Source organism: Mytilus galloprovincialis, chromosome 14, assembly GCF_965363235.1.
Source record: "Mytilus galloprovincialis chromosome 14, xbMytGall1.hap1.1, whole genome shotgun sequence".
Classification (NCBI taxonomy): Eukaryota; Metazoa; Mollusca; class Bivalvia; order Mytilida; family Mytilidae; genus Mytilus; species Mytilus galloprovincialis.
This window is the reverse complement of record NC_134851.1, coordinates 41,961,965-41,976,248: the sequence shown is the minus strand read 5'-3', so window position 1 is coordinate 41,976,248 and position 14,284 is coordinate 41,961,965. Positions and strand designations below refer to the sequence as shown.

Here is a 14,284-nt window from a genome sequence, read left to right as displayed (position 1 = left end):
GGACCTGATGGCCAGCAATATTTAAGTCCGCTTGGGTCCGCCAAAACTGAAATCCCCGTCGGCCCCGGCAGAGTATTTTGTTTATAAAATTGTGATCATCTTTAATAAAAGTAAATGTCCTGTTCCCCCGCATTTTCTAACTCCGGGAACCAGTATTTCCGCCCAGTAATAGTCTTTCGTACCTTGTCCATCTCGCCCCGAACAATTCTCCGTATTTCCGTCATGTTTTTTGTTTTAGAAATTCGCTCTCTAGGAAGGAGGTCTATTAAGCATAGTTGATAAGTTCAGGAAATATGTCATGGCCGATAAAATTTGTAAGTGGGTCGAAACCCGGTAAAAGACCAAACCAGTCACCTATATCAACAAAATCAAAATTAACGTTTGTTCAATAGCATAATTTCATTTGATTTTTGAGTGAAAATATGGGTCTGGCAGAAATTTGATGGGTCTGGCAAAACTTGGTACCCTGTAGACCCCATTGTCTGACAGGAAAAAAAAACTGTTTGCATCTCTGTGGTTAGGGTTTGTTCTTTGTTGGTGTTAAGTTGAGAGTTTAATAATTCTTATATGTTTGGGTACGGTATTGGTTAAGGTTTAAACTGACAGAACTGCCGTAATTTCTAATTGACAAGTTGCAAAACCAATCAATTATTCTTTTAATTTATGTCAGTTAAAATCTCATTAGAGCTTATTTTTGTCTATATTTGTATACCTACAATTACCTTGTCGACTCTAAATAAAGCTTGTTTTTTATTTATTTATTATTAAATTGTGTAACTGCCTGTAAATAACATTAACTTTCATTCTAACTTTTAAAAGACTCTTATGTTTACCCTGATCAATGCTTTACATGTAGACAAGCTTTGTCTTTCTTTATAACCCTCTTGCTGACGGAGGACTATACATGTATATATCCTTACTGGCTCTGCAGAAGGGATGCATATGTCCATACATTTTGTATGTTTAATTATGCAAACTTTGAATCAGTGCTCAGTATCTCTGTTAAATAAAATACTTTGATTTAACCAATCTGGATCCAAATCATTTACAAACAAGTCTGAAGTAAAATTGAGAATTGAAATGGGGAAATACGTCAGAGAGACAACAACCCGTTCAAAGGCAAAGAGCAGATAACAGCCGAAGGCCAATATTCCAACAGTTTAACTATGTTTATAAATGAATATTTACAAATACTTACTAGTCAGATTAAAACTTAACAAGTCTGAGGTATTGGACTACTGGTTAATGGCGAGGACTGTTAAACAATGTAATAGTTTTCTTCAATGGTTCCCATATGAAGCGTCACTAGGTGCCATGATTGTCAAACAGTTGTATATTTTCGGCAAAATGCAACCATATAAAAAAATTTAAATGTACATGTAGCAGCAACAATTGCAAGGGAGTCATGATCTAGATCTTTCTGTTCTTTCACTTCAAATAGTCTTGACCCTAAATGTATATATAGATAGATTATGGACCATAAATATGGTTAATAATAAAAAATATTGCCATGATTGTGTTGATGAACATTGTGTAACTTATATCTATTTTTAGGAAAAACTTTCATAAAACATCACAATGGGACAGGCTCTGGGCAGAGCAGCACAGTGGACCTCAGCCAAAGGAGGGTCTGGTGGGAAATTAGAATACACAAAAATAAATGAGGAACTTCTAAACAGTATCATAGCTTTCGTAGATGGATTCAGCGCTAAGTATCCAGAAGAATCCAAACTTGTGTTTAAAAAACCATTAACATGGCAGTCATCTTTAAAACCAAATATGATTAAAGGCCCAGGAATGACAGACAGGTATAGTCGTATACAAATAAAAATAACATAATGGGTTGTTAAAAAACTGTTGTACAAGAAATACACAAAAAACTAGACTAACAATGAATAAGAAATTTTGCAGAGCTTTGAAAATTTAAGTGAACTATTTAGTATTCATTTGATGGATAGAAATAAACATTACAACACTTATTAAAAACCTGTTTCACATACATTTTTTGTACATGTAGAACATATGTATTCAATTGAAAGTACAGACCACCTTTTTTATTCACTGGATTACTGACCAGCTGTTCTGTTTTAATTCTGGTTCATTTCAATAACTTTATTTTTTTTCACTAAAGTATTTGAATGAACAGTACAGACCACATATTAAAAGTGATAAAGATTTCAGTGGCTCTAATCATCTGTTTTAGCAATCTTTCAAAGTATGTAAAGAAAAGTAGTTTAAAAATTAAAAGATGTCGGCTACAAAGGGGACAGCTCCGTCAATATAGAAATATGTTAAAAACAATACCTAAAATTCAAAGTTTTTTTCATATTAGTTAAAGAATTTAAGACTAATTTTATGGGTCTTTTTGTACTGTTTGTGTTACTAAATGTTGAAGTAGTAAAATTTCAAAAATATTGAACTCTGAAGAAAATTCAAAACAGAAAGTCCCTAATTAAATGGCAAAACCAAAAGCTCAAACACATCAAATGAATGGAAAACAACTGTCATATTCCTGACTTAATTGGTATTGGCATTTTCATTTCAATGTAAAAAATTTGGATGGAACCTGGTTTATAGCTTAGATTATAACCTTAAATTTATTCTATAATTTCAGAGGAGAAGATCTTGTATCAGAAGAAACTGCAGGAAAAGATCAGCCTTTATTTTGCCTACAGAAACACGATCAAATGACATACAATGTTAGTGTCATGACAATGCACCACGCAGAGGAAGTAATGAGAGCTGCCGGAGATAAGAAAATGCATGAAGTTAGAGCTTGTTTAGAAGGTATGGTATTTAGTCACTTTATACAAAAATTTAACATACATTTAAATGTCCATAATATGATAAAATATGTTATTTGGAGATGTGGTACAGTTGCACTTAAAAAGATTTTCCACCATATGGTATGGGTTTATCTTGTCTAAATATGACCTTCAACCATGAGCAAAATCCATACTGTCGTAGTAATTTAAGATTATGAAGTAGGAAACCAAACATAAAGCATTCTGTATAAAAATAAGGAGATGTGGTATGATTGCAAATGATGAAACTCTTAGTCATAATTTAACCATTCCTTGCTCTCATCATTTTTATGGTCAGATTGAAATTGAAGAATTTGGTTTACATTTAACATTCATATATGTATGATTCCTCACTAAACTTTGTAAAGAAAGAACTGATGTTTAACTTTTTAATATAAAGTGTTTAAAAGACTGATTTATTTCTTTTCAGCCAACAGAGATCCAGTTGCAAACATGCTTGGAGACAGATTTGCCACAGTTGAAGGAGATGACAACTCTATTTTCCGTTACATGGAAGAAATTGCCAAAGAGCAGGAAATGTTAGCCAAACAAAGTGCTGAAGAAAGAAACGAAGACAGACAAGCAGAAATTGAAGAAATGAAAAGTGTATTGAAATTGAGACTATGTCTTCAGCGACTAGATCAACAGCTCATGGACCAGAGCATTACTATTATTTCAAAGTAAGTTCTGAAATAAAAACAAAATATTAGTTCTTCATGATATGGCATAATAATTAAATAATAGACACTGTATTGAACATGAATATAGTTTTTTTTCTTCACAAAAACTGCTGGCATTCGATTTTGAAAACAGTTGTTCCACTGAAAAATGAAAGACATGAAAACACAAGCCTCTGTAAATATGTCATTTAGACAGTTTTTCACACTTTACAGTGCATACAATTACTCATGCTGGTGTTGTGAATCACTTTAAAATAGGTGGATATCATATAAAGTGAAAGAACTTTAATTTAAACCATATAATCAAATAAGTATTCCACAAGGAATTGTCTTCCATGATTCTCATATCTGCAAAAATATTTTCAAACCCTACTTTGCTTTAGACTAGAGCATCAGAACTAGCTTAGATTCACTACTTCAAATGACTGTCAAAAATATCCATGTAAGAATATTGCTCCACGATCACCAGAACTAGCTTAGATTCACTACTTCAAATGACTGTCAAAAATATCCATGTAAGAACATTGCTCCACGATCACCAGCATTAACTGTACCTCTTTATGTTTTCAGAGAAGTCAGACTTACACCAGTAACTGTGGATGGAGAAGTTAGCATCTTGAAAGAACTTTGTGGACACGAGGATGACAACACAGTTTTGGAAAAATTAGATTACTGGGGTAATTATAAAAAATTAATTAAAAAAGCTTTGTTCACAACAAAATCAGTTTTCTATTCTATTCAAATCCTCATTTTAATCTTTAGCTTAAAATATTCCTAAAATGGTCAAATGGAAGATCTATATAGCTACACATTTCTAAACTTATATTATAGTCCGATATCTTATAATATGTGTATGACCTATTCCTTATAATACTGGATCTATTAAAGACTGTGCAATTAGATCCTTGTTGCATTCATTATTAGCTTTATAAACGGCCTTGTGCAATACATATTAAAGATAAGTGAAATATTTGTTAAATGTCAACTTTGAAAATAAGCTAGACAGGAAAGTTTACAGATAAATGGTATTTTAATGTATGAACTTGTTTTAGATACAATTTTATTTATTTATCTTACATTGATTCTTAGGTGACAACTATGTTTTCAAGAATGGCTGTAGAGCTCAACCAAAGAGACAACTCCATGGAGATATTTGTTACTTAGAAGTCAAACCACACGATGGACAAAACTTCTATGTCACTGCCAACACAAGTGGTTACTATTGCAATAAGGTATGTAACATACTATATATATAGTATATAATTTTGCATCTATCAAAACACACTCCTGTTTATTAAGTACTTTGAATTATGAGTTTGGGTAAAATGAATGAGAAATGATATAGGATATCAATCCATTCAACAAAATCTGAATTTATATGCACAACAAAAAACACCAATAAAAACAAAGGGAGCTTCTATTTCTGTTATTCATTTCAAAGTCACAGTGATAAAAAAAATAAAAGCCTGCAGCTCCTTGTTTAAAAAGTAAAATCCCAAAAATACTGAACTCAAAGGAAAATCCAATGGGAAAGTCAATAATCACATTGCAAAATCAAACGACAAAATGTATTAAAAACGAATGGACAAGAACTTGTTTGTTTAAATATGTGGATGTCAAATCAAGTGGTTTAAGCTAATTTCTACTGTTATTAGATTTTTCAAAAAAAGATCAAACTCAAACACAGAAAAAGCATGAAAGTTAAACCTGACTGTTGAAATCCACCAAAATTAAGCTCTTCACAGTACTAAATTGAACACTGAACAAGATGATGGACATCATCTTCCTTGACAATTCCAGCACAATTTATATATAATTCATTCAATAAGCTTTTGTTATTCATTTTGTTTCTTTATAGGGTCCAGATAACCAAGGAGATATGGATTATGAAAAAGAAGGAGATTCATACAGAGAACTTGTTACCATGTTGAAAGAGAAAAGTCCAAAGTTTGCTGAAATGATTGATAAACAAGTGAGTTATCTCCCTTTGAATTTATATTTATCTCCCTTTAATTTAGTTCTTGTATTGTATTGTAAAAAATGCATACCATCCAAAGTTCGGTTGAATGTATATATATTAGAGTTGAAAACTAATTATCCTTGAAATTTTGACGCATGAACACCTTAGATGGTAGATGGTCATTAATTAATAACAAGCTATTACATTTACATAAAAAATTAAAATTAAAATGATGCTGAACGGTAGGAAAACAAAACCAACAAACTTTTGTTTTAAAATTTTGCATTCATTAAAGTGACATACAAAAAAAATGTTTCACAACCCAATGTCTAACATAGATCTTGCTCTCATTTTAATAGGATAATCCTTTCATAGAGAGGGATAACAAATACTGAACAGTTTACGATTTTTTAAAAATCAACAATTTATAATTCTAAAGTTATAAAAACTCAACACTATTTCACCATCTCTACTTTTAACATTAGGTTAAAAATATAACTACTTGATAAATTTCATCATTTTTTTTCTTCAGGATTTTGCATTAAAACAACATGACATAAAAAAAATCAACAATTTATAAATTTAAAGTTATCATAAAACTTTGACACTGTTTCGCCATCGCTTCTTGTTACATTAAATTAAAAATATAATTACTTGATAAATTTCATACATACCTGCCAACTTTTTAAAATGCCCATGGGGGTTTTGCGTGCAAGATGGCTGTCATAGTCCTAAAAAACTTTCAAGGGGGCCTGCAAATACATTTTAATGTTGTTTTTTGGCTTCTTCATACTTTTATAAGCCTTAAGTCATTGTAAAATTAGTTGTTTTGTTTAAATTGTGGGCAAAACTGCTCTTTCAAAATTTCAATTTGGGAGCCTCCATGGGGGAAATCCCCCGCAAATAGTGACAGTTGATAATGATAATTATATTTTTATTTCAGGATTTTGCATTAAAACAACACGACAAACATGACAAATACATGGATGTTAGAGTTGAACAGCAGGATGACGAGGATGCAAATGAAACATACAGATCTGAGGCACCAAGAGGGGGTCGCCAGAAAACAATGGATGACCAAGAAAAAGATAAACAAAAGTCAAAGTCACAGAAAAAGAAGAAATTAGAACCATCATTGAAATGGAGAGCTCTTGGAATGGAAGAATACAGTGCAGAGAAAATGGATAGAGAGAAGAGAGTATTAAAGAAAAAGAAAACCACACAAAGGTAGGTCAATCAAAAATCAGATGAAATGAAAATAGAAAGACAAACTGCACTGAAGTTATTACTTAGGCCACTAATCTTGGTTAGAAGTGTTCAGCTCTGGCCTTGCAGTCATAAAACTTTCGAGCACAATTTTTGTACTCAGACTCAAGAATCAACCAATCAAAATGAGCACTGAGCAAAGTTTTATGCCTTCAAGGACTGATCTTCATTGGCCTGGATTGTCAGTTTTCCTGCAGTGGTTCTTAGACTCTAGGTACTCCATCCTCCTCTGCCAATAAAAACTATAGACAAAAATGGAATTTTCACCAACAAGCAATTAATCATTTAATCTTAAGACACTTGATTCTTCATCTTTCTATACAATCAATAGAACTTATTCTCATAAAATTAGACCATTATTCTCAGAATGTTTGTTATGATATGGAGTATTACTGTATACTGGGGATTCATTTATTTTCCTGGTTGACAATTTTCGTGGTTATGCGAAAGTCTATATATGAGCTTTAAGAAATTATTTTATTCGTAGAGGAGTGAAATTCATTGTTCACCTTTACCCACAAAATCCCCAAAAACAGATATAAAAGAGGGACGAAAGATACCAAAGGGACAGCCATAAATCTAAAATAAACTGACAACGCCATGGCTAATAATGAAAAAGACAAACAGACAAACAATAGTACACATGACACAACATGGAAAACTAAAGAAAAAACAACACGAACCCCACCAAAAACGGGGTGATCTCAGGTGCTCCGAAAGGGTAAGCAGATCCTGCTCCACATGTGGCACCCATCGTGTCAATATAATTTATTTTAGAATTCCCTCTATGACTTTGTTATACTTAAAAAAAATGTTATTGTTCATTTTATTCCCTTCTGATTTTATTCCAGAATGAAATCCAAAACTCCTGTTGATAATGAGGACTCATTCAGTGAAAGTTCTACAGAGAGTGAGGAGGAGGAAGAGGCAGTAGAGAGAAGAAGTGAAACGAATGCTGATCTGCCATCAGAATACTGGCAAATACAGAAACTGGTTAAATATCTAAAGGTATTAAAAGAGTTTTTTTTAGAATTAAATAGATTTTTATCAAACTGTTTAAAATCTTTGAACACATTATACAAAAAGTCATATGGGTAGTTTTCTCTGGTGCAGAAGCTCACAGTTGTACCATAAGAGGCTGAAAGAAACACAAACAATTGCTGAAAAAAACTGGTCAATTAAGATTAGTGTCAAATGGTCATAGACATGACCAGGCTTTGAATACCACTAGTAAATACTGCCAAGCCATAGTTACAAATATGCTTATATGCTTTTGATCATGGCTAAATAAGATTAATGTTTAAATGGATCATTTAAGCTAAGTGGTTTTGTATAATTCAAGTTCTCTTTATCTATTTGTATAGATGACATCATCCTATCAGTAGAAGCACCACTGTTGGGATTTGTGATCATTTGCAACAAGTGACTTAAATAAATAAGTCTTTATACATATTTCAAACAAATAATGCAGAAACTTATTGTTCTATTTTAGGGAGGAAACCAAACAGCTACCATTATTGCTTTATGTTCAATGAGAGATTTCAACCTGGCTCAGGAGACATGTCAGCTGGCTATCAGGGATGTTGGTGGTCTGGAGGTCCTTATCAACCTGTTGGATACAGAGGAAATCAAATGCAAGGTAGGTAACTCTTGACTGAAAGTGAAAAATAGTAAATTACTTCTTGAGTTTAAGGGACACAACTTTTGAAATGTCTCTGCGCACAACTTTTGTGTGAACTCTTTTCATATATTAATATATTTTAAGCTTTGAAGTGAAAAGATTATTTTTTTTTATTTCTATTATTAATTGCATTGATGAATATGACAATTACAAAGACAGCAAATGATTATTAAGGCTGAATTAAAAAAAAATTTGGTTTAGGACTTTCATACACGTACCATGCATATTTTTTGTACAGGGTCTACAAAATATTTGGCAAGATTAAAGAGTATCTACCAATTTTTCACAAATGGAAACCCTTAAAACATTCTTTTATATTGTTTCCTCAGGATATTATCTTTGTTTTCAAAGTAATGTGGACCAAAAAAACTTGACCTGACAAAAATTTATTTTCATGTATTACAGATTGGAGCCTTGAAAATCTTGAAAGAAATTTCACGCAATACCCAAATCAGAAGAGCTATTGCTGACTTGGGAGGTTTACAAACAATGGTGAAAATATTACGAGAGCATGATAAGGAATTAAAATGTTTAGCAGCAGAGACAATCGCTAATGTTGCTAAATTCAGAAGAGCTAGACGTACAGTCAGACAACATGGTGGAATTAAAAAATTGGTAAGTGACTTATTTTGAAGAAACAATTTTATGAACAAGACAAACAAACACATTAATTTCAGAAAATTAAGGAACATGCAGTAGGAAATTGTACTTTGCTGATGTGAATAAGAGTTTGTTTAATTTGCAATAAAGGATATTTTTTCCTACATGAAAACTAGCAATCTCTGTTAAAAACACTTTGACCTAGGTTAGAACTTACAAACTCAGCTCTGACAGACTATTTATCTTGGTATATATTTACTCCTTAGCCCACTTTTCTACGTAAGCTTTCATTTTAAAAACAAAAACATGTCTTAGACTTTTGCCAGAAAGCTATGCAAATTTAGAATCACTGGCTAAATTAACGAGTTGAACATTGCAATATTCATTATCTGATGAAAAAAGTATACATTTTGTACAGTTAAACTTTTTTTTAAGACATCTATTAGGTTTAAGGGGCTTAAACATTTCATTGCCAACAAATTGAGTAGATTATTTCAAGCTATAATAACAACAAAATTTATGAATTTAATTTCAGGTTGGACTATTAGACTGTGGAAGTGTGAACGGACCAATGAATCCTGAAATTGAACGAGACGTAGAAGTAGCCCGCTGTGGCGCATTAGCTCTCTGGAGCTGTAGTAAGAGCAGGAAGAACAAAGAAGCTATGAGAAAAGCTGGAGCTATCCCACTGCTAGCTAAACTACTCAAATCTACACATGAAGAAATGTTGATTCCAGTAGTCGGTACATTGCAAGAATGTTCTTCTGAGGTACCTAATTGTTTTGTATAAAGAGAGTGGTGATATAAAGGGTGTTTCAAGGGGACTTGTATTATGGCTTTTTAATTATTTTATTGGAGGCATTAGGTTTACTATATAAGGAGATGTGGAATGATTGCCAATTTGACAGCTATTCATTAGAGTCCTAATGACTTGTATTTGAGCAACCATATGTAACTTTACAGTCTTGAAGATGAGCAAAACATAGTCAGGTATAGAAGGCCTTGAATGACAAAATGTGAATTAATTCAAAATAGGAATTTTGTTTAATTTATGTGGAAAAAAATATTTTTATTAAAACAAATTACATGGGAATCCAAAAAAGGCAAAATAATCAGTATATTTATGGTAGCTGCAAAGTGGTAGAAATAGTAGTGGTAGAAAAAAGACAGTAACAAAACGAAAGGATAGTAGTTTAGGACAAACACAAAAAGATTGCATAATTTAGACAGATGACTAAGATGTCAACTTTCTAAATGAGAAAAATTAGAGGAGAATTAGAAATTCTTTTAATATTCAAGCAGACTAATATGTTCCTTGAATGCTACTTGTGTCTCTCTTCTCCAAGTTTTATGAACCTTGTTTAATAATAATATTAAATTTCTTTTTACAGCAAAATTACAGATTAGCTATTAGAACAGAAGGAATGGTACAGGATCTGGTTAAAAATTTAAACAGTAGCACAGATGAATTACAGATGCATTGTGCAGCAGCTATCTTCAAGGTAAGATGATTAATTGAATATTATATGTTAATGTACAGTGAAAAATATTTCATGCATTTTCAGAAAGATCAAGGTGATATAAATCAAAAGTAAAACTCTGATTATTAATGTTTAACTCTAGATTGTGACATTTTAGATTCAATATAATAAATTTTCAAAGCTGTCAATGCAAAAGTCCAACTGAAGACAGCTTTTATTCTTTATTTGAATCCTCTTTATATGTAAATATCAGAATTCCTCTTTTTTTTAATTTACGTTTTGGTCCGTTTTATTATCTTGTTGATTTACTTAATGAAGACGCAAATTTAATACTTAACCAAAATACATTCATAGAAATTTATTTATTTGTCAAAATATTTTCAATACACATTTTGATATCAACCAAACTCAATAATTCTGTCAAAGCTAATTTTTTAGAGAATGAGATAGGACCAAAAAAATATTTTAATTTTATTTGTTGATTTCTTATTCATTTCATCTTATTTATCTTTTCCCAGTGTGCAGAAGAAAAAGAAACAAGAGATTTAGTTAGACTGTATGGTGGATTAGATCCTTTAGTGAAATTATTAGAAAAGACTGAAAATAAAGAACTTTTAGCAGCGGCTACAGGAGCCATCTGGAAATGTGCTATAAGTCCAGAAAATGTTCAGAGATTTCAGGAGTTAAAAGCAGTTGACAGACTTGTAGCATTATTAAATAATCAACCTGAGGAGGTAAATTTACGGAATTTAAGAATACCACTGTGAATTTTTTATTATACCAATTTTCTAGGGTTATTGGGTATAAGAGAACCAAAAATTTAGATATATATCAAATGAATACAGATTTTATAATGACTTGTCCAGACATTGGCGAAACCTCAAATATCCATAAAAATTCAAGTTTTCCTCAATGCATGAAAATTGGTACCCTGGAAAATAGGTGATCCACACTTACACATAAATGCATGATTATAGAATCAGTTTAATGTATTATGGAGTTGAAGTATACAGTTGAAAATCTGACACAACTTATCTTCAAATTTTTTACATTATTTTTGTGTTACAAAAAGGGACCAGAATACACAACAGTTCAAATCTAAGAATTTCAGAGAAAAAAACATAAAAAGGTTGTTAATTTTTTAAGAATATTTCATGATTATATTGGGCAGTTATCTTGTTATTTATTCAAATCAGAGGTTTGACCTATATTTTGTGGTTCATTGAACATTCTTATTTTGGATCAATTATAAAATTAACATTAACCTTTTATGTAATTTTTTGCAGGTATTAGTAAATGTTGTTGGAGCCTTAGGTGAACTGGCCAAAGACCCTCCTAACAGAGCACAGATAAGAAAAGCTGGAGGAATATCTCCATTAGTTAATCTATTAACAGGAACAAACCAATCATTATTAGTCAACGTAACAACAGCTGTAGGGCAGTGTGCAGAAGAACAAGATAATATGGCGTAAGTTTTATATCAATGACAGAAATACTGTGGATTCATTTATTTTCGTGGGTACCAATTTTTGTGGGATGCATTTTGGTATATATTTGATTTCGTGGTTTTGCAAAAGTCTACATACATTTTTATAGAAAATAACTAATTCATTGTTCATTTGAATTCATGATTCCAAGGTTATATCGAAATCCACAAAAATAGGTATCCAACAAATATTATTTAATCCGCAGTAAACTATGTTTGGGACTGTGTTCAGGAAAACATTGAACTAATGCATAAAAACTTACAAAACTTGTACCATTTAAAAGAAATATGGTCCAGGGGCAGCACATTTGAAATGGTTTGATATTGACACCCACCCATAATTGAGATTTTCCCTGTTTTACATGTATGAATAAAGGTTTAATCCTGAGAAGAACCAAAATAGTAGTGTGCTATTGTCAATTTGTTGATGAATATTATTTGATTAATAACATTATTGATAAAATTTACTTTTTTTAACAGTATCATAGACAAATTAGATGGTGTGCGATTACTATGGTCCTTACTTAAAAACCAGAATCCAGAGGTCCAAGCCAGTGCTGCATGGGCTATCTGTCCTTGTATAGAAAATGCAAAGGTAAGTTCCAAGGAATTATAATGTTCCAAATGTATTTCAGATATCATTGTGTTAACTTGATTTATCTCCCTTTTAAGGTTATTTCCTGATTCAAGATATTTCTACAAAGAGATGATCTCCCAAACTTTACTTTATCGCTTTTCTGAAATATAAGAGGATGTGGTTGAGGTTTATTGTGAAGAGTATAATGTTCCAAACATAAAAGATTGGGAAAACTAGGCAAAAAAAATGAAGAGTGAAGAATAATTGGTTTTTATGTATAAAGAAGGGAGATAATTGGCTATAAAATCAAAGGTTACAAAAATGAGATACTGTTTCTAATTTTTCCATGTAGCAATATATCTACTTTCAAATTAAACTTCTTTGTTAATTTTCCTTTAATTTTTGTAAAACCTGTAAAAAATTGAGTCAAATATTACATCATATTCAATCTATTTTGCAGGATGCTGGTGAAATGGTTCGATCATTTGTGGGTGGTTTAGAACTGATAGTTAGTTTATTAAAATCAGAACATAAAGAAGTATTAGCAAGTGTTTGTGCAGCTATAGCAAATATTGCCAAAGATGAAGAGAATTTAGCAGTTATAACAGATCATGGTGTGGTTCCAATGTTAGCAAGATTAACAAATACTGTAAGTTTTGTTTGAAGAGGGAATGTAGTAATTGAAAGTAATTACATCCCTTTACCAAATATTTAGTTAGATTTGACAAATAAGGTTTTCTTTTTAAACCTTTTTGCATTTAAGGTATTGAATAAAGTTGCATTAAAATTCCTCTCCTTTTTCACAAAAACATTTTCACATTTTTTTTTTTTTTTTATAGATATTTAAGAATTTAAAACAAAATTGAAAGGTGATCATAAATCAATTAGGAAAGTGCAATGACAATCAATTTTGTCGTTTCTCTATTTGTGTTTTAAATAATCAATTGATGTTATTATTATGTGGGCCATTACAGTTTGCATGGAGAGGTGTAAGAACTAATTCTGAGGTAAACAGTTGTTCAAAAAGTTTGAAGAGTTGCAATTCTTGTTAAACTATTATCTTTTAAAATATATGTACTATGTCCACATATCCATCATTTAAGAAATATTCTTTTTATATTTTATTCAACAATTTTTAAATAAGTTGTCTCCCATTTGAAACAAAATAATCTTGCTTTTACTATAAGCCATAAGAACAAAATTACTTAAGGTGGTACCTAACACTACAGGGAGATAACTGTAAAGTTAGCTAAACGTTTTAATTAAGTTGTGTTGGAAAAGGAATATTAAGCTTCTCAATGATCAAAATTGGTGTTTGTCAAACTGCTATATAACCAGTGTAATTTTTTTGACAAAACGGTTGGTTCAAAATTTTTGAAATTTTTATATTTTAGTTAAAGGGTCAAAGTAAATAATTTGACAAAGTTTTATGAAAATTAAACGAGCCAAATTACTTTTAGTGAAAGTGTTGGGTACCACCTTAAATTGGAGGCAATTACACATTTCATTTAACGACTTAAAATGCCCCTACAAGAATTTAATGGAAAATGTTGTACGGCTTGTTGTTTATGGTGAATACAGCATTCCAAATTCAAGGCTATTTTAAATTGTTTGAAAAATTAAGTTAAACTGAGGATAATGGAAATGTTTTGGACGTAATGACATATATTTTTGATTCATGTTAATTTTATCTTCTTAATTCAAGTTTTGAGTTCATTCATGTTTCATGTTATTAAAGAAAAATAAATC

General features: G+C 31.1%; 1 protein-coding gene across 2 annotated transcripts in view; it reads left to right on the top strand.

Moving 5' to 3' along the window:
• The window catches only part of LOC143058965 (outer dynein arm-docking complex subunit 2-like), a 28,856-nt gene that overhangs the window by 850 nt on the left and 13,722 nt on the right, over window positions 1-14,284 (top strand). Inside the window, exons 2-18 of one of the 2 annotated variants that reach the window (XM_076232440.1) lie at window positions 1,555-1,808; window positions 2,615-2,787; window positions 3,235-3,484; window positions 4,055-4,161; window positions 4,574-4,716; window positions 5,343-5,456; window positions 6,388-6,671; window positions 7,562-7,718; window positions 8,203-8,349; window positions 8,797-9,006; window positions 9,527-9,760; window positions 10,383-10,493; window positions 10,991-11,206; window positions 11,759-11,940; window positions 12,439-12,553; window positions 12,996-13,184; window positions 13,510-13,542. In XM_076232440.1, the coding sequence (XP_076088555.1) occupies window positions 1,579-1,808; window positions 2,615-2,787; window positions 3,235-3,484; window positions 4,055-4,161; window positions 4,574-4,716; window positions 5,343-5,456; window positions 6,388-6,671; window positions 7,562-7,718; window positions 8,203-8,349; window positions 8,797-9,006; window positions 9,527-9,760; window positions 10,383-10,493; window positions 10,991-11,206; window positions 11,759-11,940; window positions 12,439-12,553; window positions 12,996-13,184; window positions 13,510-13,542 (2,895 nt within the window). In that variant the 5' untranslated portion in view covers window positions 1,555-1,578. The remainder of the gene's footprint in view (window positions 1-1,554; window positions 1,809-2,614; window positions 2,788-3,234; window positions 3,485-4,054; window positions 4,162-4,573; window positions 4,717-5,342; window positions 5,457-6,387; window positions 6,672-7,561; window positions 7,719-8,202; window positions 8,350-8,796; window positions 9,007-9,526; window positions 9,761-10,382; window positions 10,494-10,990; window positions 11,207-11,758; window positions 11,941-12,438; window positions 12,554-12,995; window positions 13,185-13,509; window positions 13,543-14,284) is intronic. The other variant, XM_076232441.1, reaches the window with a different exon arrangement.